Genomic DNA, 20,079 nt, shown 5'->3' with positions numbered 1-20,079 from the left:
GATACATAAATGGGAGCAATGTAGGTCGGCACTACGGCTGACGCAGCATCCACGCAATCCACCGATGATCACAGTACAGGACACCATCAAGCTGGTTTCCACTCATGGATCGACTATGCATGGAAGCTCAAAGTTAGCTGCGAGGCTGCAGCGGTAACCATGTTACAAGGTGCACCTAGCCACGCTGTTGGTGGTACTTGTGGAAATAGGGTTTTGTATAGAGTTATAGACGAGACTTTTGGTTTATACGATAGAACTTGCGTTTCGGGGTTTGATTGGGTATAGATTCATTGCAATACACAAGTTGTTTGCATACTGTCATCACCAATATCATAATATTATTTGTCTGAGCTCCCGACCAGAAAATGTAAAAGTGGTGGCTGGACGACGGACAACATATGCTAGCTGAGCAGACCTTGTCTGACCTACACATAGACTTGGATTTGTCGTTCGACTATTGTATAGTTTGGCATGTCCAGTTTCAAGGGATTAATTAGAGTTATTACCTTACTAAAGGCATGCGCCTAGGCCTGAGCTGACCCATAATGACTCAAAAAAATGTAGGTAAAGGAGCAAGCTATTAATTAAAACTTCAAAAATGTGGATTCGAATCTTCAGACCTTCCCCTTGTATACTCGCGCTTTCTGACACAATTATGCGAGAGTTTCCATCACAATGCAACCTACGACGCAGTTTGCTGCTCCGCCTGAGCCACTTCGACCTCCCGAGCCGCCGGTTCTTGCTGCGCCTTCGACTCGAGACCCTCGATATTACCTCTCTCCAATTGCTGAATCCGCCCTGTTGTCACCCGTGTCTTCCATGCGGGTGTACCGATATATTTGATGCCGTTGGGATCCTCAAACATAGCCTCGGTCTCCTCCAGCGTCTTACCAGCCGTCTCCGGGAAGAAGAAGTACACATGGATGAGCATGGCGGTGTTGAACACCCCAAAGATGATATATGTCTGCCAGCGAATGTTGGCAAATGCAGGGGGAGTGAAAAGACCCAGCGCGGTATTGAACGCCCAATTTCCGGACGTTGACAAGGCAACACCTTTACCTCTGAGACGCATGGGGTACAGCTCTGGCGGGTAGGTCCAGCTGACGGGGCCCCAGGTTGGCGCATAGGACGCCACGAAGAGGTAGGTACAGGCGATCAACCCTTTAGCTGCCGAACCGTGTAATCTCATTGACTGCTGGGCGACTCCGTCAATACCTCCCGGCACGACCTCCCCGTGGACGGCCATGATGGCACCATTGGCGTACATGAAGGTGGCCATCAATACTGCACCAACAAGCAAGGTCGGCCGTCGACCCCAGCGATCCAACCAGACCAGAGCTGGAAGGGTCATAAGGACGTTGATGATGTATTGAATGGAAGAGGCTAGTAGATTTGAATCTCCGGAATACCCGGCCATCGAGAAGACATATGTAATATAGTACACTGTGTGATGATGTGTTAGTCTAGGTATTCTTTCCAGGGGCCAAGGGGGCCACTTACTCATAACGTTCATGCCCGTCAATTGGGACCAGATCTGCATGAAAAGTCCGATGATGGTGCGGTTCAACATTCTCGGCTTGAAGAGGTCGAAGTACGTGACATTCTTGAATTGGCGTTCAAAGTCACACATCTCCCGGATGTCCTGCATTTCGAGCGCTACAAATGGGTGGTTCATGTCTCCTTTGCAGTGTACCTTTGCCAGGATGGTTTGACATTCTTCCCAGCGATCCTTTCGGGCCAGCCATCGCGGTGATTCCGGGAGAATCATCATGCCCAAGCAGAGGAAAACGGCGGGAATCATCTGCAGACCCCAAGGGACTCTCCATGCTGCCGTGCTGTATCCAAAGGCGTTCCGTTCGCCGATATAGGAACATCCATACGAAATACTAGAGGTACCGGTTAGTCCATGGTGATGCGCGATATTTCTTTGGCGGACCAGAGCTTACTAGAACATGATAAGAATACCCCATGTGATGGCCCATTGTTGAACACCAACAAACCGACCTCGTTTCGACGGCGGTGAAATTTCACTGATGTACACGGGGACCTGGGCAGATTCGATACCCACACAGAGACCGTTGAAGATACGGCCCACAATGAGCATGCCAATGTTCTGGGAGGCGCACATGATCGTGGAGCCGATGATCCTTTACCCTCAGAATGTCAGTAACATTAATCCATCTTCTTCGTGTGCCTTGCTTCTTTGTTCTTCCTCTCTCTCAAGCAGGGGTATGGACTCACCAAAGAGAGCAAGCGGCCATGATTGAAGTCTTTCGGCCAATGCGATCAGACAACGGGCCGGAGATCAAGGCGCCTAGCCAAGAGCCAGCGGACATAGATGCGGTGATACCGCCTTGAACTAATGACTTGGGGCCGGAGCAATCTGGATCGTCGGTGAATGGAGGGCCCTGAGGGCCTTGGTTAAAGTAACATTTGTAGGAGTTTTCATTCAGCTGAGCAGACATGGAAGAGATATCAAAGCCAAAGAGGGCACCGCCAACGACGGCGATGCCCGCAATGACATAGATGTTGCCAACCAACATGATGGTTAACCCAAGGTAGATGTACTCTTACAGCACGCACATGGGAACATCAGGAGAAAGAAACGATCTACACGGCCAAGAGAGCCCTTTAAATAGGAGCAGTGGTATGCGGAGCAGTGACAGGCCATGCTCCCCAGAAGAAAGCTGACCCCGCACAGAGCTCGCTGGAAAATAACTCCCACGTCGGTAACGAGCCGACGTCGTTTGAGTGGGGGTTATTTGTATGTATCTCCTGACGTGTCGCGTTGGTGCGTATACGCTACGATTGGATCGCTCGTGCCAATGAGGGCAGGAAACCTACCGGGCAAGTCAAGGAGACATTGAATGATTGGTCCCACGGATCCGGATCCTGGCTCTGGTCATCTTTTTGAGCGCATCACATTGTACCGAAGCCGTTGTGTTAGGGTTACATGAGGTCTCCCTCGCCGGGACATCATCCATGATCCATGTTTCATGCACACGAGCAGAGCACCCTGGGCTGTTGTTTTGCGTAGCTTTCTCTGTAGATATTTGTAAGTCAACTGGGCCATGCAATTGCCAACAAGATTCTCTAATTCAGAAGAATATGTATGCACAGTTCCCCAGACTTCTTCCCCACCTCCACCTCCACATTCTACCTTCATATGTACCATGCCGGAACTCCACAGCCCCTAATAGCAACCACATGTCTCGCTCTCCACCTTCGATTAAAGATTAAAAATAGTGAGAATGAAGAGCAGCTGTTAGCTCCGTTATGAGGTCATTAGCGAGCATCCCACGAATCCCATAGGGCCATGGTCGGGACATTCAAGCCGATGTATATAACAAAGTTATATCGACGCCTGAAGGAGCAGAGGGGCATTTTTGATTCGCTCTGGGCTGCCGCATGGGCCTCCTCTCCTTTTCCCCGCAGTTATCGCCCATACCACTCTGATCCTAGGGTTTATAGGGAGGCATGGATGGCACGATCCTTGGGGTATCAGGTCACTCCGAGTCATTGGTGGAACTACCGTTCTGCTCCTACGGGATGGATTCCAAGCTCAGAGATATACCTGCCAAGAAGGGTGGCTGCCGTTGTGTATACGATGGGAATTCGGGTTATTGGCGCCTCTTTGCTTATTTAAACGAGATCGCGTGGAAGGTGATTGTTTAAATCAACTTCCATCGTTGCGGGATTTGAAACCCTAAGCGTGTTGCATTGCAAGAGGGACAGGGTGAGATATGCTGGCTCGCTTCATGAGCACGACTCTTGGCGATCATCTGACAGGTCTGTTAGGCACGCACTGATTCGGGGAGATCCTGAGCCAGTGAAGGAGGACATGGAAATTGACCAAGACCATCTGTTCCCTTGGCGCTCAGACCATCCTCATTCATTCAGTTCATGGCGCTTCCTTTCTTCTGCCGATTTGCCGATGGTTCCTCTCGATTCACGTGACCTGGCACGTGATAGTGTGTGCTGATGTAATCGGGGAAAGTAAAGAAAAAGAAAATATGTTTGTTTCGTTTTCAAATTTCAACACGCGACGAATCCAACCCTAGAAAGTCGACCGCCATGGCCCTTATCAAATACGACAAGTCTGACATGTCCCGCCAAGAAAAATACGAGGAACTGCCTGTTCGGTCTGCAGAGCAATCAAGGACGGAGTGAAAAGCCGGCCGAATAAAGGTCCGTCCAGATCATGGAATGATGACATGGTGGGACCGAAGACGCTTAGCTGCAGACGAACCCTGAAACACCGCCACCCAGCCATGGTTGAGACTCTTGAGTGGGCAGCAAAACCCTCTGGACCATGGGTCAGGGATCGAGACTGCACTCAATCGCCATGGCCCTCCGCTGTGCAACCAATCATTGCTCTCCTTTCAGTGTAGTGGAATCCCCCTGGCGGGCATCCTTTGGTTTCCAGCACACAAATGCGCGGCCACACTGAGGCTGCGTGGCTCGTCGCCAATTTCCAAGCTCCACACTGGGTCCCAGAATGCTGAAAAGGGCAAACCAAACAAGCAATCCTCTTCCGCCAATACCGGGTCGGTCTAGTCCCGAGCCAGCTTGGTAATACTATTCAAGGACAGGCTTTCCTGGTTGGGGAGGTGAGGGTCGCCGCTCTAACTTGCCAGTTCGATGAGATGATCCTTCATGCCTAGACTTCTTGGCTGCATTCTCCATTCTATTGCTGCTTTTAAGGGTCATCTTTCTATGTCTGTCCTTGTATCTAAAGAAACACGACTTTTCCACGGAATATATTTGGCGATTGATTGATACCTTTGTATGGTTCCTACTACTCGTCACATAAGGTCATGGTAAGTGTATACAGCATTCGTGAGGCCAGAGACCACCCATGCCGCAACAATAGCACTACTACTGCAAGGACCTTGCTTCGCACATATTAGGGAGAAACAAGAGAGCTAAAAATACCCAAGGTCAACGAATAACGATTGGCTTTCGTGCACCGAGGACACCAGCTGTTCGAGTCCGCATAGAAAATGAAATCCAGACAGATCTCGAGGGGGGAAAGTGTACATCACACCACTACGGTACAAAAATGCGCCTGAAGTAACGCCACTATAAGTCGCCTTGGGTAGAGAACTATTGGAAACGTGGGTATTGGCTGTACACCATCAGTACCAGTTTGGTATGTTTCGGAAGTGATCATGGTTGCAGCTCGAACAGTGTTGTGTAAGGAAATGGCTACTACTTGAAAGCTACTAACGCGGACGAAAGAGAAAAGCAAAACGCAAGAAGTATTACACGATCAACAGTACTAGGAATATCGTCTAAGCTTAACTTGAATAAATTAGCGATGCAACTTCAAGTAGTACCATGGTAGTAGTGCCGTCTTTCGCTTATCATTCTCCATGTGAATATACTAACATATATTTACGGATAGGTGACTGCAAGAAGAGGATTACGCTGTGGTTGAAAACACAAAATTGTCACTGATGTATCATCTGGTATATAGTTTAATACCATCAGATTCAAAATATCTGACTATATAGCAATCATAGCTGCTTTACAGAATAGAATATTATCGAATAGTAGTACGGAGTATGGTACTGTGTACTCAACTAGGTATACTCGATGGCCGGATTAAAGCGGCACGGGAGGGAGCTCAGCCACAAAGCAATGCCTCCAATCAGGTGGCCCCGTCGATCTTCATCCATCGGTCGTCGTCAACATCGTCTTGTCTTGTCATCCTGTTGCTCTCTTTCCAGTCGTCCCGTCCCACCAGATTCTCTTTCCCTTGCCCCCTTCCCCTTCCTTCTTCCCCCCCCCTTCTTGTCCACTTACAGTCTCTTTTACTTGCGCTTCTCCCATTCCAGTCTTTATCATTCGGTCTCGCTGGTTCTTCCCCCATTTTGCATGGTCTAATCACAGTCCCCCGTCATGCCGGATTTCTTCCCCGATATCAGAAACCACCCCTCGAGGACAATCCTACTCTGTACCGCCCATATTCAATTTCGTTAACTTCCGTGGACGATGCCAACGCTTCTGCTCTATACTCTGACTCTGCCATATTTCCCATGGGACGTGCTGGTCAAGCATGTCCTGGGAATTGAAGAAGAGAAAGCTGCAAGCGCTGTGGTCGCACATTAACATAAGGAGTAAGAAATAATCGGATAAATCATAAGCGCCCTGCTCTCGCTGACCGCGTGTGTATTATGAACAGGATCCCAATTCTTCACTGCTCGTCATGAATCGTATCCGCAACCGAAAGGGTGGCGGCCCTTCACGCTGCGCCCAATCTACCTCACCTTCCTCGCCTCTTTGATGTTTTTGATGTTGCTGATCTTGGAGGGTTTGCGACGCTATACGACGTGGTACGGAGGACTGGTCTTTTTGGAAGCGACCGAGGAAGTGTCCAGTCTCCAGTCTTTTGCCTACAACTATATCCCCATTATCGTCGCCCTCATCCTTGTTACCCTATGGTCTCTCGTCGACTTCGATGTTTTGCGTCTCGAGCCGTATTTCCAGCTGGCCCGACCGGAGGGCGTTCCGGCCTCCGTGCTCTTTATCAACTACAACTTCGGTCAAACCTTCGTAACCCCGTTTCTTTCAGCCAAACGGGGTCACTGGGTGGCCCTATTGGTGTCGATTGTAACCGTCCTCATTCGTATGTTTCTCCCTGCCCTGCAGAGTACACTACTGGAACTGCGCGAGGTCACCGTGATCTCCAATGAGCAGATGAAGACCTGGCCGGATCTGGTGGACTTGGGCACTCAGGCCAATTGGATCGCCGCTCAGGCACGGAGCAGTTTTGATTCTGTGAATTCGGCCGTTGCGTCGACCGCCGCCAATAGTCCGCAGAAGTCACGGTCCCCCGACTTTGCCGTACCGCCCGTGCAGATTCCTACAAATGACCGACGGGAAAGCACCGTGTGGAAAATCAACCAAACCATCTATTGGTCAAAATTATCCTGTCACGACTTGGCGACAAATAATGCGCTACCGGTGACGATCAATCAAACCGATATGGAACACCCGATGCTGTCGTGGAATGTGACTGGGTTGCCCCTGGTCAACGGGACGGACCAGGATTGCTCCTTGGACTTTCAATATGATAGTATCTTCTACCCGGACACTGACTTTCTGCAAGTGCGATACTGGGAGCCCGTGTGGACGACAGATACCTTTGACTCGGGCGAGATGCGAAAAGCATTCCGTCCCCGTGGTTGCGACCCTTTTGATCTATACGGCGTTTTGTTATCCGTCAACGCAACGACAGCTCCTGCCGACGCGATCAGTTCCCTGGGTTCCCAATATACTTCGTCGGCAACCATGTTTGCTTGCGATATCGAGTACCACAAAGCCATGGCGGAGATCCACATGCATGCGAACAGCTCCATCACGTCGGTGCGTGTGATTGCTAACACCACCGCCAATCTGACCAGCCAGGAATTCAACATCGACGAGTTTCAGGGCCTCCTCTCTCATCGCGCACCTTACACTAGTGACATACTCTTCATGCAGTATAACGACACGATGGGCGACCTCACCGTGACCGAGCTTCCCGTCGTCAGTCAGGACATGGATGACTTGGAGCCTATGCCCGTTCTGGATACTGCGACCGTCATGCAGCAGGGGGAATTCGAAGAGAAAACCAAACGAGTTGTCATTCAAGCCTTTGTGTTGACCATGGGGCGTTTGTTCAATCCGGATATACCTCCAACGACCGTTTCCGCTGTTCGCTTCGCACACCGAGTCACCATTGCCGTCGTTTCGTTCGCAGCAACCTTGTCGGAGGCCATTCTCTTCTTGAGCACCGTCGTGGCCCTTGCTCTATTGTATTTCTACCAGCGTCGCCCAAATATCCTTCAAAGCGATCCAGGCTCCATTGGGGCGATGTGTAGCATGGTTACAGACTTGTTCTCCCCGTCGAATATTCTCGGTAATGCCCAGTCCGATTTCCATCAGCTTTCGACTCGACAACTGCGGATGCTTCTTCGCAATGTCCGACTTTACTGGCGGGAAGGACCGATGGGAAGACGCGTGGAACTAGTCTCGGTGGACGGCGAGAGCCATGGTAAGTACTAGGCTGGCCCCGGATGGTTCCCTCGACTCCACTGACAAGACTAGACTCCTCATCCCGCCTGAGGGACCGGATTCGCACGCGCGTTGATCCGAGGCCGCACTTTCTGGTGATTCCGATCTTTATTCTTGAGTTCCTCCTTCTCGTCGCGGTCATTGCTATCATGGCATTGGTCATCGCTTCGCTCGCCCATGAGGGTAGTTTCCAGCATCTTACCCAGTCGGATTCTAGTTTCTTCCAGGTCGTGTTATCCTTCCTTCCTTCCGTAGTTGCCTCTGCTGTCGGAGCGCTCTGCAACTCCATCCAGCGGAATATCAGTATCCTGGAGCCGTGGGTCCATCTGCAACGCGGACAGGCGAAGGCGAGGGCCTCCTTGTCAATGAACTACGCCTCCCAGACCCCGTGGCTGGTTCTTTTGAAAACCATCCGGGACCGTCATCTCTTGTTGGGCCTGGTGTCCTTGGCCTGCGTGGTCAACACGGTCCTCACGGTGGTTTCCGGCGGACTTTTTACCCAACAGCTCACCACGTCCGGGTTCTCCACCAAAGCCATCCAGGCGAACTACAGCAACTCCATATTCAAGCAAACCGACTTTGCCGCGGATTTCACCGAGTACGATCTGATTCAGACCAGTATCACCAGCGGGGTGCCTATGATCCCGTGGACCAGTCCAGATTATTCATTCGTGCCGCTGACAAACACTCAGCCGAACGTGACTGCCTCATATAAGGCTACGACCCTCGGCATTGGCGCTGACTTCCAATGCCAGGAATTATCGATTTCTGAGCACCTGAAGAGGAACGACACGACGGGGCAATTGTATTGGCAGTACCAACCGTTCCAGAATGAGAGCCGACAGTGCACGGTGGACATGTTCCAGCAAAGGAGCGACAAGATCCCCCTCTCCATTCACTTCCTTTCTCCTGCGGCCCTCGAGGACATGGACCAATGTCAAACATTCACGGTTCTGGTGCTTGGACGATGGAATTACACAGGAGATTCGGCCATGACCAAGAAAAACACGATCGCTTTGCACTGTGAACCGCAAGTCCAAATGCAGAACTTTTCCATTCTCTTCGATCAAAAGGGTCAGATCCAGGATTATGACCCTGTACCAAACACTGCGATTACCTCCGGCCCCATGTATGAGAATGCCACGGTTAGTCTGGGCCAATTTAACAAAGTCTTCGCCTCCATTCCCCAAAGCTTTGTCGACGAGGAGCAAAAAGGACCCACCGTGTCTTCATATGATTGGGCGGGCTTCCTGGTTGCTCGCTTGTATAAGCAAAGAGAGAATAGGGTGTCCGCGCTGGATTCTGCAGACCTGATTACTATGTCGGAGACAGTCTACCAGTGGGTGTACAGCACCTACTTTTCTCTGTGGGGACCGACCTACCTAGAGCCACTGGAGCAGCCATACACTGCCACCAATGCTACCGTCTACTACAGCACCTGGGCTATGGTCCCGTCGGTCCCATCATTGACCATCGCGCTGTCTATCATCGCACTGGACACGCTGGTCGTGCTGGTCGTGTTTGGGACGCGACGGGGTCGGTTCAAAGGGCCACGGATTCCACGATCCATTGGATCCGTCATTCCTTGGATTGCAAACAGTCGGATGCTGAGTGACTTCCGAGGGACTTATTCGTGGACCAGCCTCCAGCGCCGGGATTATTTGGATCGATTAAACAAACGCTATGCATTCCGGATGTTTCCAGGGTCGGACGCCCAGTGGCGGTTTGCTGTGGACGAAGAGCCGCTGGTGCAGGAGGACAAACCAACTGTCGTTACTGATCCAGGCGCCGTGGATCCCGCTAAACAACCTGGTGCGATTGAGCTCCGGCCTATTGGCAATGATGATCCTGGGGCCCAACGAAATCATGAGTAATGTGATATGACCTGCTTGTATTATAGCCTGGCGTCTTTGAGTTTTGGTTAGACAGGATTTTGATATTGTTTTATGGATCTATGTATGTACGCATGTGGATCTTTGTACATATAGCTTGATAATATATGCACCACATCATCTTGACAGGAAGAAGCGAAGACGAAGGATATTCTCCATACAGATAGACTGTAGGACCCAGTATATCAGAGTGATAAGAGAATTATATCACATCAAAATTGAGATCGTTTTTCTACAGTTACAAACAATCGTAAAATTTAGAGATAGCTTATATTATAGTAAATCACTTAAGATTAGATCTAATCGATTCTCTATTTAATACAATATATTACGTTGAAATATCTGATGATTTTATAAAGGATTGGATGTATATTTAGTAAAACGTATTTCCTTCTCCAAATATATTTTGCTGTCATACCGATCATCGAAGAGCTTTTACAGATATATAAAGAAGTGCTTCTGGCGACTACATCCCCAATTCTTTCTTAAATCAGTAGAAGTTTAAGACAATACGTAAAATCAAAGAGCATAATATTTAAATATAATTATCAGCGATTTAATACTACCTAAAACTACATGATAGCAACTGGAGTGCCTAAAACGACCGTATTGACTTCTACAGCGCAAAGCAATTCTTTCTACCGAAACATCAAAAATAATACAATCAAAACAAAGGCGTAAATAGCAAATACAAGAAGATAGCCTGCCTCCCTAGTGCACCAGTTATTAGAATCATGCAGTTACAGCTTGTTCTGACTATCAGTCAATAGCTCCACCCCTCCACCGGCAATGCACACTTTACTTCTCAATGTATTCCTCGTGGAAATCCTGAAGACGGCGCGTGCCGTGGAAAAGAGAGAGGCCGGGCAGGCTGCTCGTGGCCGGGGGGGGTATTTATGAATTCAACCACAAGGACGTTATTCTTTACAGTGAGTTCACACATACCTCACCTGACTAGCTCTGGGAGACGTCTGACACGCATTCTCATGACCTCGACGTTACGGCCAAACGCAATGATTTGCCTCTTGTTCTCGAGACGGACCTGAACTTTCAGCCGGTACCAACTTTTGGGACCATTCCAACCTTCTTCTCTTCCTTGCCCGTCAAGTTCACAGATATTTTGCCCAAGTGGAACCCACTGGGCTACGTCCATGGAGAGCAATACCTCGAGATTCGCAAATATCCCATTCCAACTGCAGGCAGGCTTGTCACGCATAGCCGACTCCTTGAGGTGGTCGACAAGAAGAAAGCAGCCATTGTGACCATGGCTCACATCACACGCGATGAGGCTACCGGGGAAGATGTGTTTTACAACGAGGTCTCTCTGTTCGTGAAAATTGCTGGTGGCTTTGGCGGCCAAACCCAGCCCCGTTTCAGCAATTCAAAGACATACAATCTCCCACGAAGGGCGCCGGATTTGATCTGTGAAGAGAAAACATCCGAGGAGCAAGCGGCACTATACCGGCTGAGTGGTGATTATAATCTGGGGCATATAGACCCCGCTGTTGGTAGGGCTGTTGGGTTTCCTGCCCCGATTCTTCACGGTCTCTGCTTTTTGGGTATTTCGGGGAAACATATCCTCCAACAATATGGCCGATACAAGAGTATCAAGGGCCGCTTTGTTGAGAGTATCTTCCCTGGGCAGATCCTCCGGACCGAACTGTGGAAGGAAGGTTAAACAGTCACTTTTCAGACTAGAGTTGTTGAAACGGGTAAATGTACAAGAGAGCAGACGGGAAGCCGGCCACAGTTGTGGATAGCGCTGAGGTTGCCCGTCTTTCTGGGGTGGGGTATAATCTAGCTGTTGAGGCGAGAGGCTTCACTGAGGCTCAGGCCCCACTGGTCAGATCCAAGTCTTCGCGATGTGATTGGGCTATAGACGAAAGCCAAAAGAAGGTGAAGTCTCACTTCTAGCATCAATCATCCGTGGTAATGCACATGTGTGTAGTAATCTAAAGCCTGATGTGAATGTCACCTGTCGCAAGTTTAGCCACTATTTAGATAGCTTCTCGCAGATTTCGTATCTTCATTCGTTCCCTCTCATGCTTAGTTACTTCATTCAATGCTAAGATGTCGATTTTGTCTTCGTGTGGGTTAACATCACATTTTCCATGGTCTCTCTTTCAATGCTACTGAGGGAACTTGATCTGTTTGTGACAGTTGTTTTCATAGGATATGAAATGAAGGGTTATCACTTTCGTGGGAGTTGTGAAAACCTTGCCCTTACCATTCTTTATCCTTTACTTGGACTCAAGGGTATCAGAAAGAAGTCTTGTCTCACCCGCGTTTCATTTATGAATCCACCCCTAAGTGGGGAGAAACTGAGTTGCGCGATTGAACACCTCTCCTATGTTTCAGCTGCTGCGTATCCCGCGTACCACTCTTGGAGCTTGTTGGTGTACCCCTTCTGCATGCAGGCAACGGAGCGTCAAGGTGAAATATAAGAACCTAAAAAGAGAAAAGAAAGGGAAGGAAGAATGGTGGCACAGGATATTCAATCAATACGATTCCGTAGTCCAGCTAACAAATGCTCTATCCTGTGCTGTCGTGCAGCGATTCGTCAAAAGTCTCATCAATCACTACGCCCGCTACTCCATGGCCCATGCTTCGCTCATGCGATCCACTTCTTGTACTTCCTGACCTCCCTCTTGAAGACGTTGGTCGATCCCCCAAGCTTCTTGGGCTCCGGCGTAAGAACCTGGCCCTTGTTCGGGGGTCCGTTGAAATCGCCGCTGCGGCAGGCATCGTCGATGCCATTGCACTTGGTCATCCAGATGTCGCAAGCGTGGACACCTGTGGGAAGAGCGGTGTTGTAGCACACCTCACTTTGGTCCCAGCACTTTTGGGAAGACTAGTAACGAGTTAGTAGTGACCATGAAACACGAATGCACAAGAAGAACATACAGCCCAGCAGCCGTCCTCATCACTATAGTCAGGAACCTCAAATCCACACCAGTTATCGCGCTGCATGATACAACCGGCAGGCTTGAGACCCTTGTTCTGAGCAGCAACATCCCTCTTCTCCCCCGGACTGACCGAACGCTCCGCAACACCCTTACTCTCATAGACGACCGGGCCGGGGATCGGATAGGGCAGCTTCAGGGGCTTCTCATAGATATTGTACTTCACGCCGGGGCTATCCAGCGAGTAATAGCCCTCACCGATACTAACAGTCTCGGGCTTCGCACTGCCACCACCCTGCACAAAGATCTGGGCGCAGTTGACATAGAATTGCGGGTCAAGCGGGTCCGCAAAGGCAGCGTTGTGCAGCGCCAACAACTCCGTCCGGACCAGGTAATAGCCTTGTTCGATATCCGAGGGTACCCGCACAGACAGGAACCCGTTGTTGTCGATCAGTTTCTCCGTGCACCACTTCTCGGTGCTCTCGTCGTAGCCCGTGTGCCAGATCTTGAACCATCCATCGCCCGCAGCGTTGTTATCCGCTGTCGCGTCGTCGACCTTCTTCATGTACACGGCGCAGGGCCCCTTGTGACTGATGTCGATGGAACCCGGCTGGGCGCCGTCGGCCCATGCGCGGAATTCGAAGGTCAGGAGGGAGTTGGCTTTCGCAGGGCACACGCGGGCGACGCCTTTTTCACCATCTTTGCCTATAATTCCGGGCTGTGTTAGTTGATGTCGTTCTGGCTTTATGTGGGGGCGGGGGTCGTCAAGTTCCTACCGCAGGCGATATCCTTGCTGGACAAGGGCTCGATGGGGTATGTGGCGGTGTTGGCATCGTGGTTCATACGGACGCAGGTGCCATCGCCCTGGTTAACTTCGTCCACGTAGAGCGTGGTGAAGGTTGTGTGGCTGAGCGCCAAGGGAGCGAGGAGGAGAAACAGGGCGGATCGAAACATCTTGCAAAAAAAGGAATGTAAGGATCAATCACAGATTGACAGTTGAATGACGTTTGAACGTAAGGAATGAATAAGTGAGAACCTGCCTCAAGCAGGTCGGCTAGAAAAGAATGACTGCAAAGAAAGGAATGACTTGGAGAATGTGAAGCAAGAGGTGGGTACCCAAAGAGACGACGGTGAGGGTATATAAAGAAATCCAAACATTCAAGACCCTGCACAAAGTTCAAAGACCACCAACGGACCCCACTAACCGAAAAAGCCCAATTGAACCCTTAATAGAATTAAAGCAGGCCATCCATGAGTCCAGTCGATCAATTAGATTGCTCGGCGCTTACCGAGAGATTAGCAGCGGAGATCTCAGCAGCCAACGCTTCAACGCCGATGGGTCCGATCGAAGTCCAGATTCGCTGAAATGCCGTCGGGTAACCCGCCCCCGAGGGTCTTTCTTGGCGGTTTCAGAGCTGTGGTGGCGTTCGCGTATTCTTTGTCGCTGTTGGATTCGGGGGAAATTGACGGTGGAGCATGTTCGCTGACAGACAGGCTCCCACAGGCACCGGTGAGGGCTAATGATTGCAGGGCCATCCAGTGGTTGTCTGTCCTGTGAAATGACCCGTTTCACACTGAGTCCAGTCCAACTGGATCTATCGAGCATGCATCAAGCAGGTTTTGGAAGAAATCGAACCCGCAAACATGCTCTGTTATCCGTCCACCATACTGGAAGGACGGTCTATTGTTTGCCCTTGTACTTGTGCAACGTAGCCAAATATAGCCCTCACCATAATGGCATTATCCCATGCGCACACAGGCAGTGTGACCGTGAGTCTCGTGTAGTGGATCGCAGCTAGGGCCAGGTTACATTCGGATAGAGTCTTGGCTTCCACTGGAACAGCTCCATCTGATTGGCGCTCCAGCCTCTGGCTCAGGTACAGATCCAGTCGGGTTTCAAACAGGAATCTTTCGGGATTTACAGCCCCCCGTGGGAAATCGTTTATTTTCTTGGCCTCTGTGAAGACACAGTCGTCGCGCTTTAAGACATGCATGCACAAAGAGATCTTTCCCCGGCAGTGAGGTACAGGACTACGAAGAACGGGGCAGAACAAACTTCACCATGCTCTATCTTTACCACGGGAACTGCTGTTGCTAACACTGATATAATCATAGAGTCATATCACATGTCTTGGAGGTTTAATTACATTATTCCATAAAAGCAACCTGACAACATGACTGAACTGCTGGAGAGAATATGAGAGGCCAGGTTCCGCATGGTGCCAGGATGTTCAATACACGCTCATGTCGCTTACACTTGCCAGTCAAAAACATGTGAATAAGGGGTATTTTTCAGCCACAAAGGATAGGTAATTTGGATCGCGGCCACTTGCCGCGAAGAACCCCTTGATGACTGCAGGAAAGGATCAGAATTGTGGAGGTATAACGGTCGGAGATAATTCTACGCATTTCTTTTGGGGTAAGAGGTAGTCAGCTGACCGGCCCTTCTAGCCATACCCAAAGGACTATTTATGCGAGAATCTGCAGCTTTCTCGATTCAGATCAGTAGACTATGCTGGTGCTTGAGAACAGCGCTTAGCACATGGTTCCCAAGCATGTCTCGGAGGGACAGGTTGTAAATCCATCGGGCACATGCAGTCAGGCTATTCATAGGGCAACATAGGGCGCTTCTGCAATAGTTTCAGATATTATCATGACATCATTGGACCTTGGCTCTGAAGTCGTTCTAGCTTCTTTGTAACATGTACTGTCACCTGTTGCGAGATTATTCGTCATTTATCTCATATTCTGGCGTTGGCATGTTCACCATGGATTATTCGCTGATTTGAAAGCATGGTTGCAATATTAGATTTCGCTAACATGTTGCACCCCCTAATAGCCCAATATAGTAGGCCCGTCCTTGTATAGGAAGATGTCAAACAGAGGTCCTATCAGACAATGAAATGTTCGGACAATGCAGTCTGCGGAGGCTATGAAGTTTATATATTTTCTTAACCCTGCCAGACTAAAACACCATATGACGCGAGGATGCTACGAAACACTCTCTCCCAAACATATATATATAAACGGATAAGCTAAGGAATATGGCTGAAATCGCTTTCATTTTTATAAACAACCTTAACCAAACATCTAACTTCAACCAATATAAATAATGCAATACTTACTACGGCATCTTGATAGGTCCTAGGTAAACATATTACCAATTCGCGTAATTGCTTATTCTTTTGTTGTATGACCGAATGTCAGTTCTGTTGTTCTAATTTCACGATGGGTGGCTTGAGTAAACCAACGCATGATGAATAAGGTGATGTTGAGTACGTGATTTCGGATGATCATCTCAGCGGGATAACCATACTGTAAGTCTGTAAGCACTGGTCACGGAACACTTACGCCCGAATCCCATGTAATCATGAGCCGCCCTTTGCTCTCTTCGTTTCGCCAGGATGGTGGCTACATCACTCTATTATAAAACCGAAAATATCGAGCTAAATCGGTTGGCAAGAGTTGAATGCGTCGCTCCAGCCGGCCCAGTATTGGATCTGACGATTTCCAGAGGAAGGAATGATCTGAAAGTAAATATATGCACGACGCATTGAGCCCATATGATTAGAAATGTTATTGACTGCTTGGGGTAGGACAGAAGAATTGCTTCAAAAATGACAGTGTCAAACCGTAGTAGGAGTTTTGTGAACAAGGGCCCTTGCTCGTGTTGTTCAATATAGTGGACTCAACTCACCCACTATGACACATTGAAGCAGACTATCGGGCCTAGAGGGAGGGTAACGCTATTGTAGAAAGCCAGATGATACTGCTGGATAGATAGGCATCCAACAGCTAAAGCAGACTAAGCTGCAAACAATGAGACTGACTGCACCACGAAACACTGAGATGGTCCCTGGACGCTATTTAAACCTCGGCAATTGTCCAACGACCACATAATTTTAATATGAAGGATAGCGCTTTGCTACCTTCAAAACCAGGATCAGATAAGCTTTTTATTGTTTCATCAATATCGCAGTGGAGCAGAGTCGAAGACTCCACCCATGACGTCTGTCTGGATGATTATTGACGCATCGCTATACAAGCACTTTGTTAGAATGGCATCTCAGCATGAATTGAAACACGGAAGCACTGGTCCTGTCACATAGACCATGCCTGGAACAGCCGAAGAGTGAAATTTCAGGGCTGTCCTTAGGAGATGTCTCAAATTAAGTGTTCAAAGCTTATATTGTTAGAGGTTGACAGAAGAATCTGAACTTGGAGTCATCGAGCATCTCTTACTACGCAGCGCTGACATGTATGCAACTCAAGGTCACGACCGCTGTTATGCACGTGAAAAGAGTACAGCCATTCTTGCTCGGGGAGGGTGAACAGTCTTCCTCGAATACATACCGTATAGCACCCACATTCTACTGCCGAAGACACTGCCCGCAAACTTCCTGAATATCAGCCACGTAGATGTGACGGCTGGGCTGTACAGATTGTGCTGAAAGTGGAGCGACCCATGAAACGCCGTAGATCTACCGACTATGTATATTGTCGATCTGAGACTTCAGACCTTTCTAGCCTTAACTCAAATAAGATTAATCCAACTGCCGTATGCGATCCAACTCGGTAAAGTCATGTTCCCGTAGTTTTCCCTATTGGCAGGAGCTCTCATCCTCGGCTCATTGTTGTTTGGTTGTAGGCTGTTCGGTCGACTCGGCATCTATGGGCAACCTGAATTGCTGAAAACTTAGCATTGCCCTGAAACATGTATACTCCGGAGATTGACCGAAATAGGTTAGTTTATGGATGTCATGTAGATCGGAGGTGGAAGGCATCAACTGTGTGAGGCAGAAGTTACTTATGATGGCCATAATGGCGATGTAGTATGATTAAGGGGCTGAGTCAGTAGGTGTTTAGGCAGAGAAAATACTGATTCAATACATGTCGGACCATATGAAAATCAATTGTACTAAATGCAGTACCATAGTAATTCCCCAAGCAAAACTAATCAGAGGTATTAAGAGTGGCTCGATTGATGGGTACAAGATAGGACCTGCACGGGTCGCGCCCTACCCAAAAGCCCGTTCGACCGAGTTCCCAAGACAGCTGGCATTTCATGTCGATCGAGAGGAAACCCAACAAATGGACCCGACCATTGTGGGTAAGGTATGCGATGGATCAACACTACCGGGAATATCTCGGAAGATTGATTAACGACACGGAGAAATCACCCGTTTGGGGAGTGGAAGCCATGGCCGATTTTTGAGTGATCGAGACGGAAGCCCTAACTAAGCCTTAACTCCACAGCATCCCTGAACCAGTTAATCTACAACAAACAGTTTGATAGCAGTTCCAGCAATCAGCTGTAAGAACGCTGAGCTATATTTGTCTCGAGTCAGTCGCAGAGTTATTGGCCCAGTGATACCTCACATGGCGATTAATATCCTTTAAGTCCGCGGCAGAGCCGGAGCCTAGGGCTTGTCGCACTCTGAGACGAGCTGGCAAGGCCCCTACACACTTAGCGTGAGATTGATCGGCCGATAACCACGCACCGTTCATCCTTCCAGGAACTGTTCCCTGATTCATGTACCGCTAACAATTCTTCTTGGTATGGTCCGAGTTAGATCGGCATTCAGGATTCGGTAGACAAATTCCGAGTACGGAGTAGTCTTTCGTATACACGCACGCTGCTAATTCGGTGAGCAATGCCACGCGGACTGATAAACTAAGTATACACAAAGGTAAAAGTTCTGTCCAGGGGTACGGAATTGAGAGTAACATAGATGTCATTGGGAATTGACCATGGAGCGCGCAGTGCACAGTGCACCTCGAAGGCCCTGGGGTACTAAGTCACAAACAGTCTAGCCCTAACAGCGACCGATGCCAAAGCCTCAAAAGGATGAAACCTGACCCACTGACTTAACCATAGATCACCCCGAATACGGAGTAGCACTATACTCATGTAGTCAAGGCATCAAAACCTTGTCCCTGTTGTGATGCTGGGACAGTACGGGAAAAGGGGTATAAAAACCCTCATCCTCGTCCGCATCTTTAGAGATTGTCTCGTCCATCCCAGCGGATCCAGTCCATTCTTTCTCTACCGTTCATTCCATCAACTGTCATTCGTTATCAGAGCTGTGCTCTTGTCATTCTTTCAATCGTCAATTCCCCTCCAGAATTACGCAAAAGATGAAGGCTATTGCCGCTCTCGCTCTCGTTGGCGGGGCTATCGCCGCCCCGACCAAGACGGTCGAAAGCCGTCAGCTCCCAGGATGGGGCTCACTCCCTGGCCTCGGTGGCTCTGGGTCTTCCACAGACAGCGGCCTGGGTAGCCTCGCTTCTCTGATCCCTGGTCTCGGCAGCTCTGGCGGCAGCCTCCCCGGACTTGGTTCTTCCACCGGCAGCGGACTAGGAAGTCTCTCCTCCCTCATTCCAGGCCTTGGTGGTTCCTCGTCTGGCAGCAGCCTCCCCGGACTCGGTGGCTCCTCCACCAGCAGCGGTCTCGGCAGCCTTTCCTCCCTTATCCCCGGTCTGGGCGGCTCTTCTTCATCCGGCAGCGGTCTCCCCGGTCTTGGATCTAGCACTGGTAACATTCCCGACCTGAGCAGCTTGCTGGGCGGTTCCTCTTCTGGCAGCTTGCCCGGATTGACTAAACGTGCGTCGATTACAGAGAACGGAGTGACCCAGAATTCGGGCTGCCAGGAGCTGACCTTCATCTTCGCCCGCGGGACAAGTGAAATGGGCAACATGGGGTCGGTTGTCGGACCCCCCGTCGCCAACCAGCTGGCCTCTCTGACCGGAAACAAGGTGACGGTGCAGGGTGTGGACTACCCTGCCGATGCAGCTGTACGTGACCCGCTTTCACCATCGTCCAAAACAAAAGGCTAATGGAAAACAGGGAAACGCCATGATGGGCGCATCGGGCGGACCTAAGATGGCCGAGCTCATCCAGCAGGCCAAGAAGCAGTGTCCGAACACCAAGGTCGTCCTGGGTGGATACTCCCAGGGTGCCATGGTGGTGCACAACGCCGCCAGTAAGGTCGGTGCCGACGCCATCTCCGGCGCTGTCTTGTTCGGCGACCCGTTCAAGACGCAGGGTGTCGGCCAGCTGGCCGCCTCGAAGGTCAAGGAGTACTGTGCTTCTGGGGACCCTGTGTGCCAGAACGGCATGAACTTCATGGCCCATCTGTCCTATGGTTCCAATGCCCAGGAAGCTGCTCAGTTCTTGGTCCAAGCTGCTGGCCTCTCGGGGTCGAACTAGGGGATTTGTCATT

The 20,079-nt window shown here is 49.8% G+C and overlaps 5 protein-coding genes across 5 annotated transcripts; 3 read left to right on the top strand and 2 right to left on the bottom strand.

Annotated features, from left to right (window-relative positions):
* Nucleotides 1-682: 682 nt before the first annotated feature.
* Nucleotides 683-3,091, bottom strand: BDV37DRAFT_293990 (sugar porter family MFS transporter; the record flags this gene model as incomplete). The annotated part of the gene is made up of 4 exons (XM_032089550.1): nt 2,242-3,091; nt 1,947-2,147; nt 1,501-1,886; nt 683-1,443 (listed from the first exon to the last, which is right to left on the bottom strand). The coding sequence occupies exons 1-4, from the start codon at nt 2,541-2,543 to the stop codon at nt 683-685; spliced, it is 1,650 nt and encodes a 549-aa protein (XP_031941651.1). The 5' UTR covers nt 2,544-3,091.
* Nucleotides 3,092-5,582: 2,491 nt separating this feature from the next.
* On the top strand, nt 5,583-10,110 carry BDV37DRAFT_115322 (DUF3433 domain-containing protein). Its single transcript, XM_032078456.1, has 3 exons — nt 5,583-6,122; nt 6,188-8,041; nt 8,095-10,110. The coding sequence occupies exons 1-3, from the start codon at nt 6,062-6,064 to the stop codon at nt 9,933-9,935; spliced, it is 3,756 nt and encodes a 1,251-aa protein (XP_031941650.1). The 5' UTR covers nt 5,583-6,061; the 3' UTR covers nt 9,936-10,110.
* A 565-nt stretch (nt 10,111-10,675) lies between these two features.
* BDV37DRAFT_247667 (MaoC family dehydratase) lies at nt 10,676-11,744 on the top strand. The gene has a single exon (XM_032081897.1). It carries the CDS (start codon nt 11,218-11,220, stop codon nt 11,629-11,631), a length of 414 nt encoding a protein of 137 aa, XP_031941649.1. The 5' UTR covers nt 10,676-11,217; the 3' UTR covers nt 11,632-11,744.
* Nucleotides 11,745-12,019: 275 nt separating this feature from the next.
* On the bottom strand, nt 12,020-13,986 carry BDV37DRAFT_115270 (lytic polysaccharide monooxygenase auxiliary activity family 9 protein). The gene is made up of 3 exons (XM_032078455.1): nt 13,633-13,986; nt 12,858-13,561; nt 12,020-12,804 (listed from the first exon to the last, which is right to left on the bottom strand). The coding sequence occupies exons 1-3, from the start codon at nt 13,808-13,810 to the stop codon at nt 12,565-12,567; spliced, it is 1,122 nt and encodes a 373-aa protein (XP_031941648.1). The 5' UTR covers nt 13,811-13,986; the 3' UTR covers nt 12,020-12,564.
* Nucleotides 13,987-18,994: 5,008 nt separating this feature from the next.
* BDV37DRAFT_282875 (carbohydrate esterase family 5 protein) lies at nt 18,995-20,066 on the top strand (the record flags this gene model as incomplete). Its single annotated transcript, XM_032087152.1, has 2 exons — nt 18,995-19,651; nt 19,704-20,066. The coding sequence occupies 2 exons, from the start codon at nt 18,995-18,997 to the stop codon at nt 20,064-20,066; spliced, it is 1,020 nt and encodes a 339-aa protein (XP_031941647.1).
* Between the last annotated feature and the right edge of the window lie 13 nt (nt 20,067-20,079).

Source organism: Aspergillus pseudonomiae, assembly GCF_009193645.1.
Source record: "Aspergillus pseudonomiae strain CBS 119388 unplaced genomic scaffold BDV37scaffold_31, whole genome shotgun sequence".
NCBI lineage: Eukaryota > Fungi > Ascomycota > Eurotiomycetes > Eurotiales > Aspergillaceae > Aspergillus > Aspergillus pseudonomiae.
Note: the sequence above shows the minus strand (reverse complement) of the source record. Positions and strands in the feature narration are given on the sequence as shown.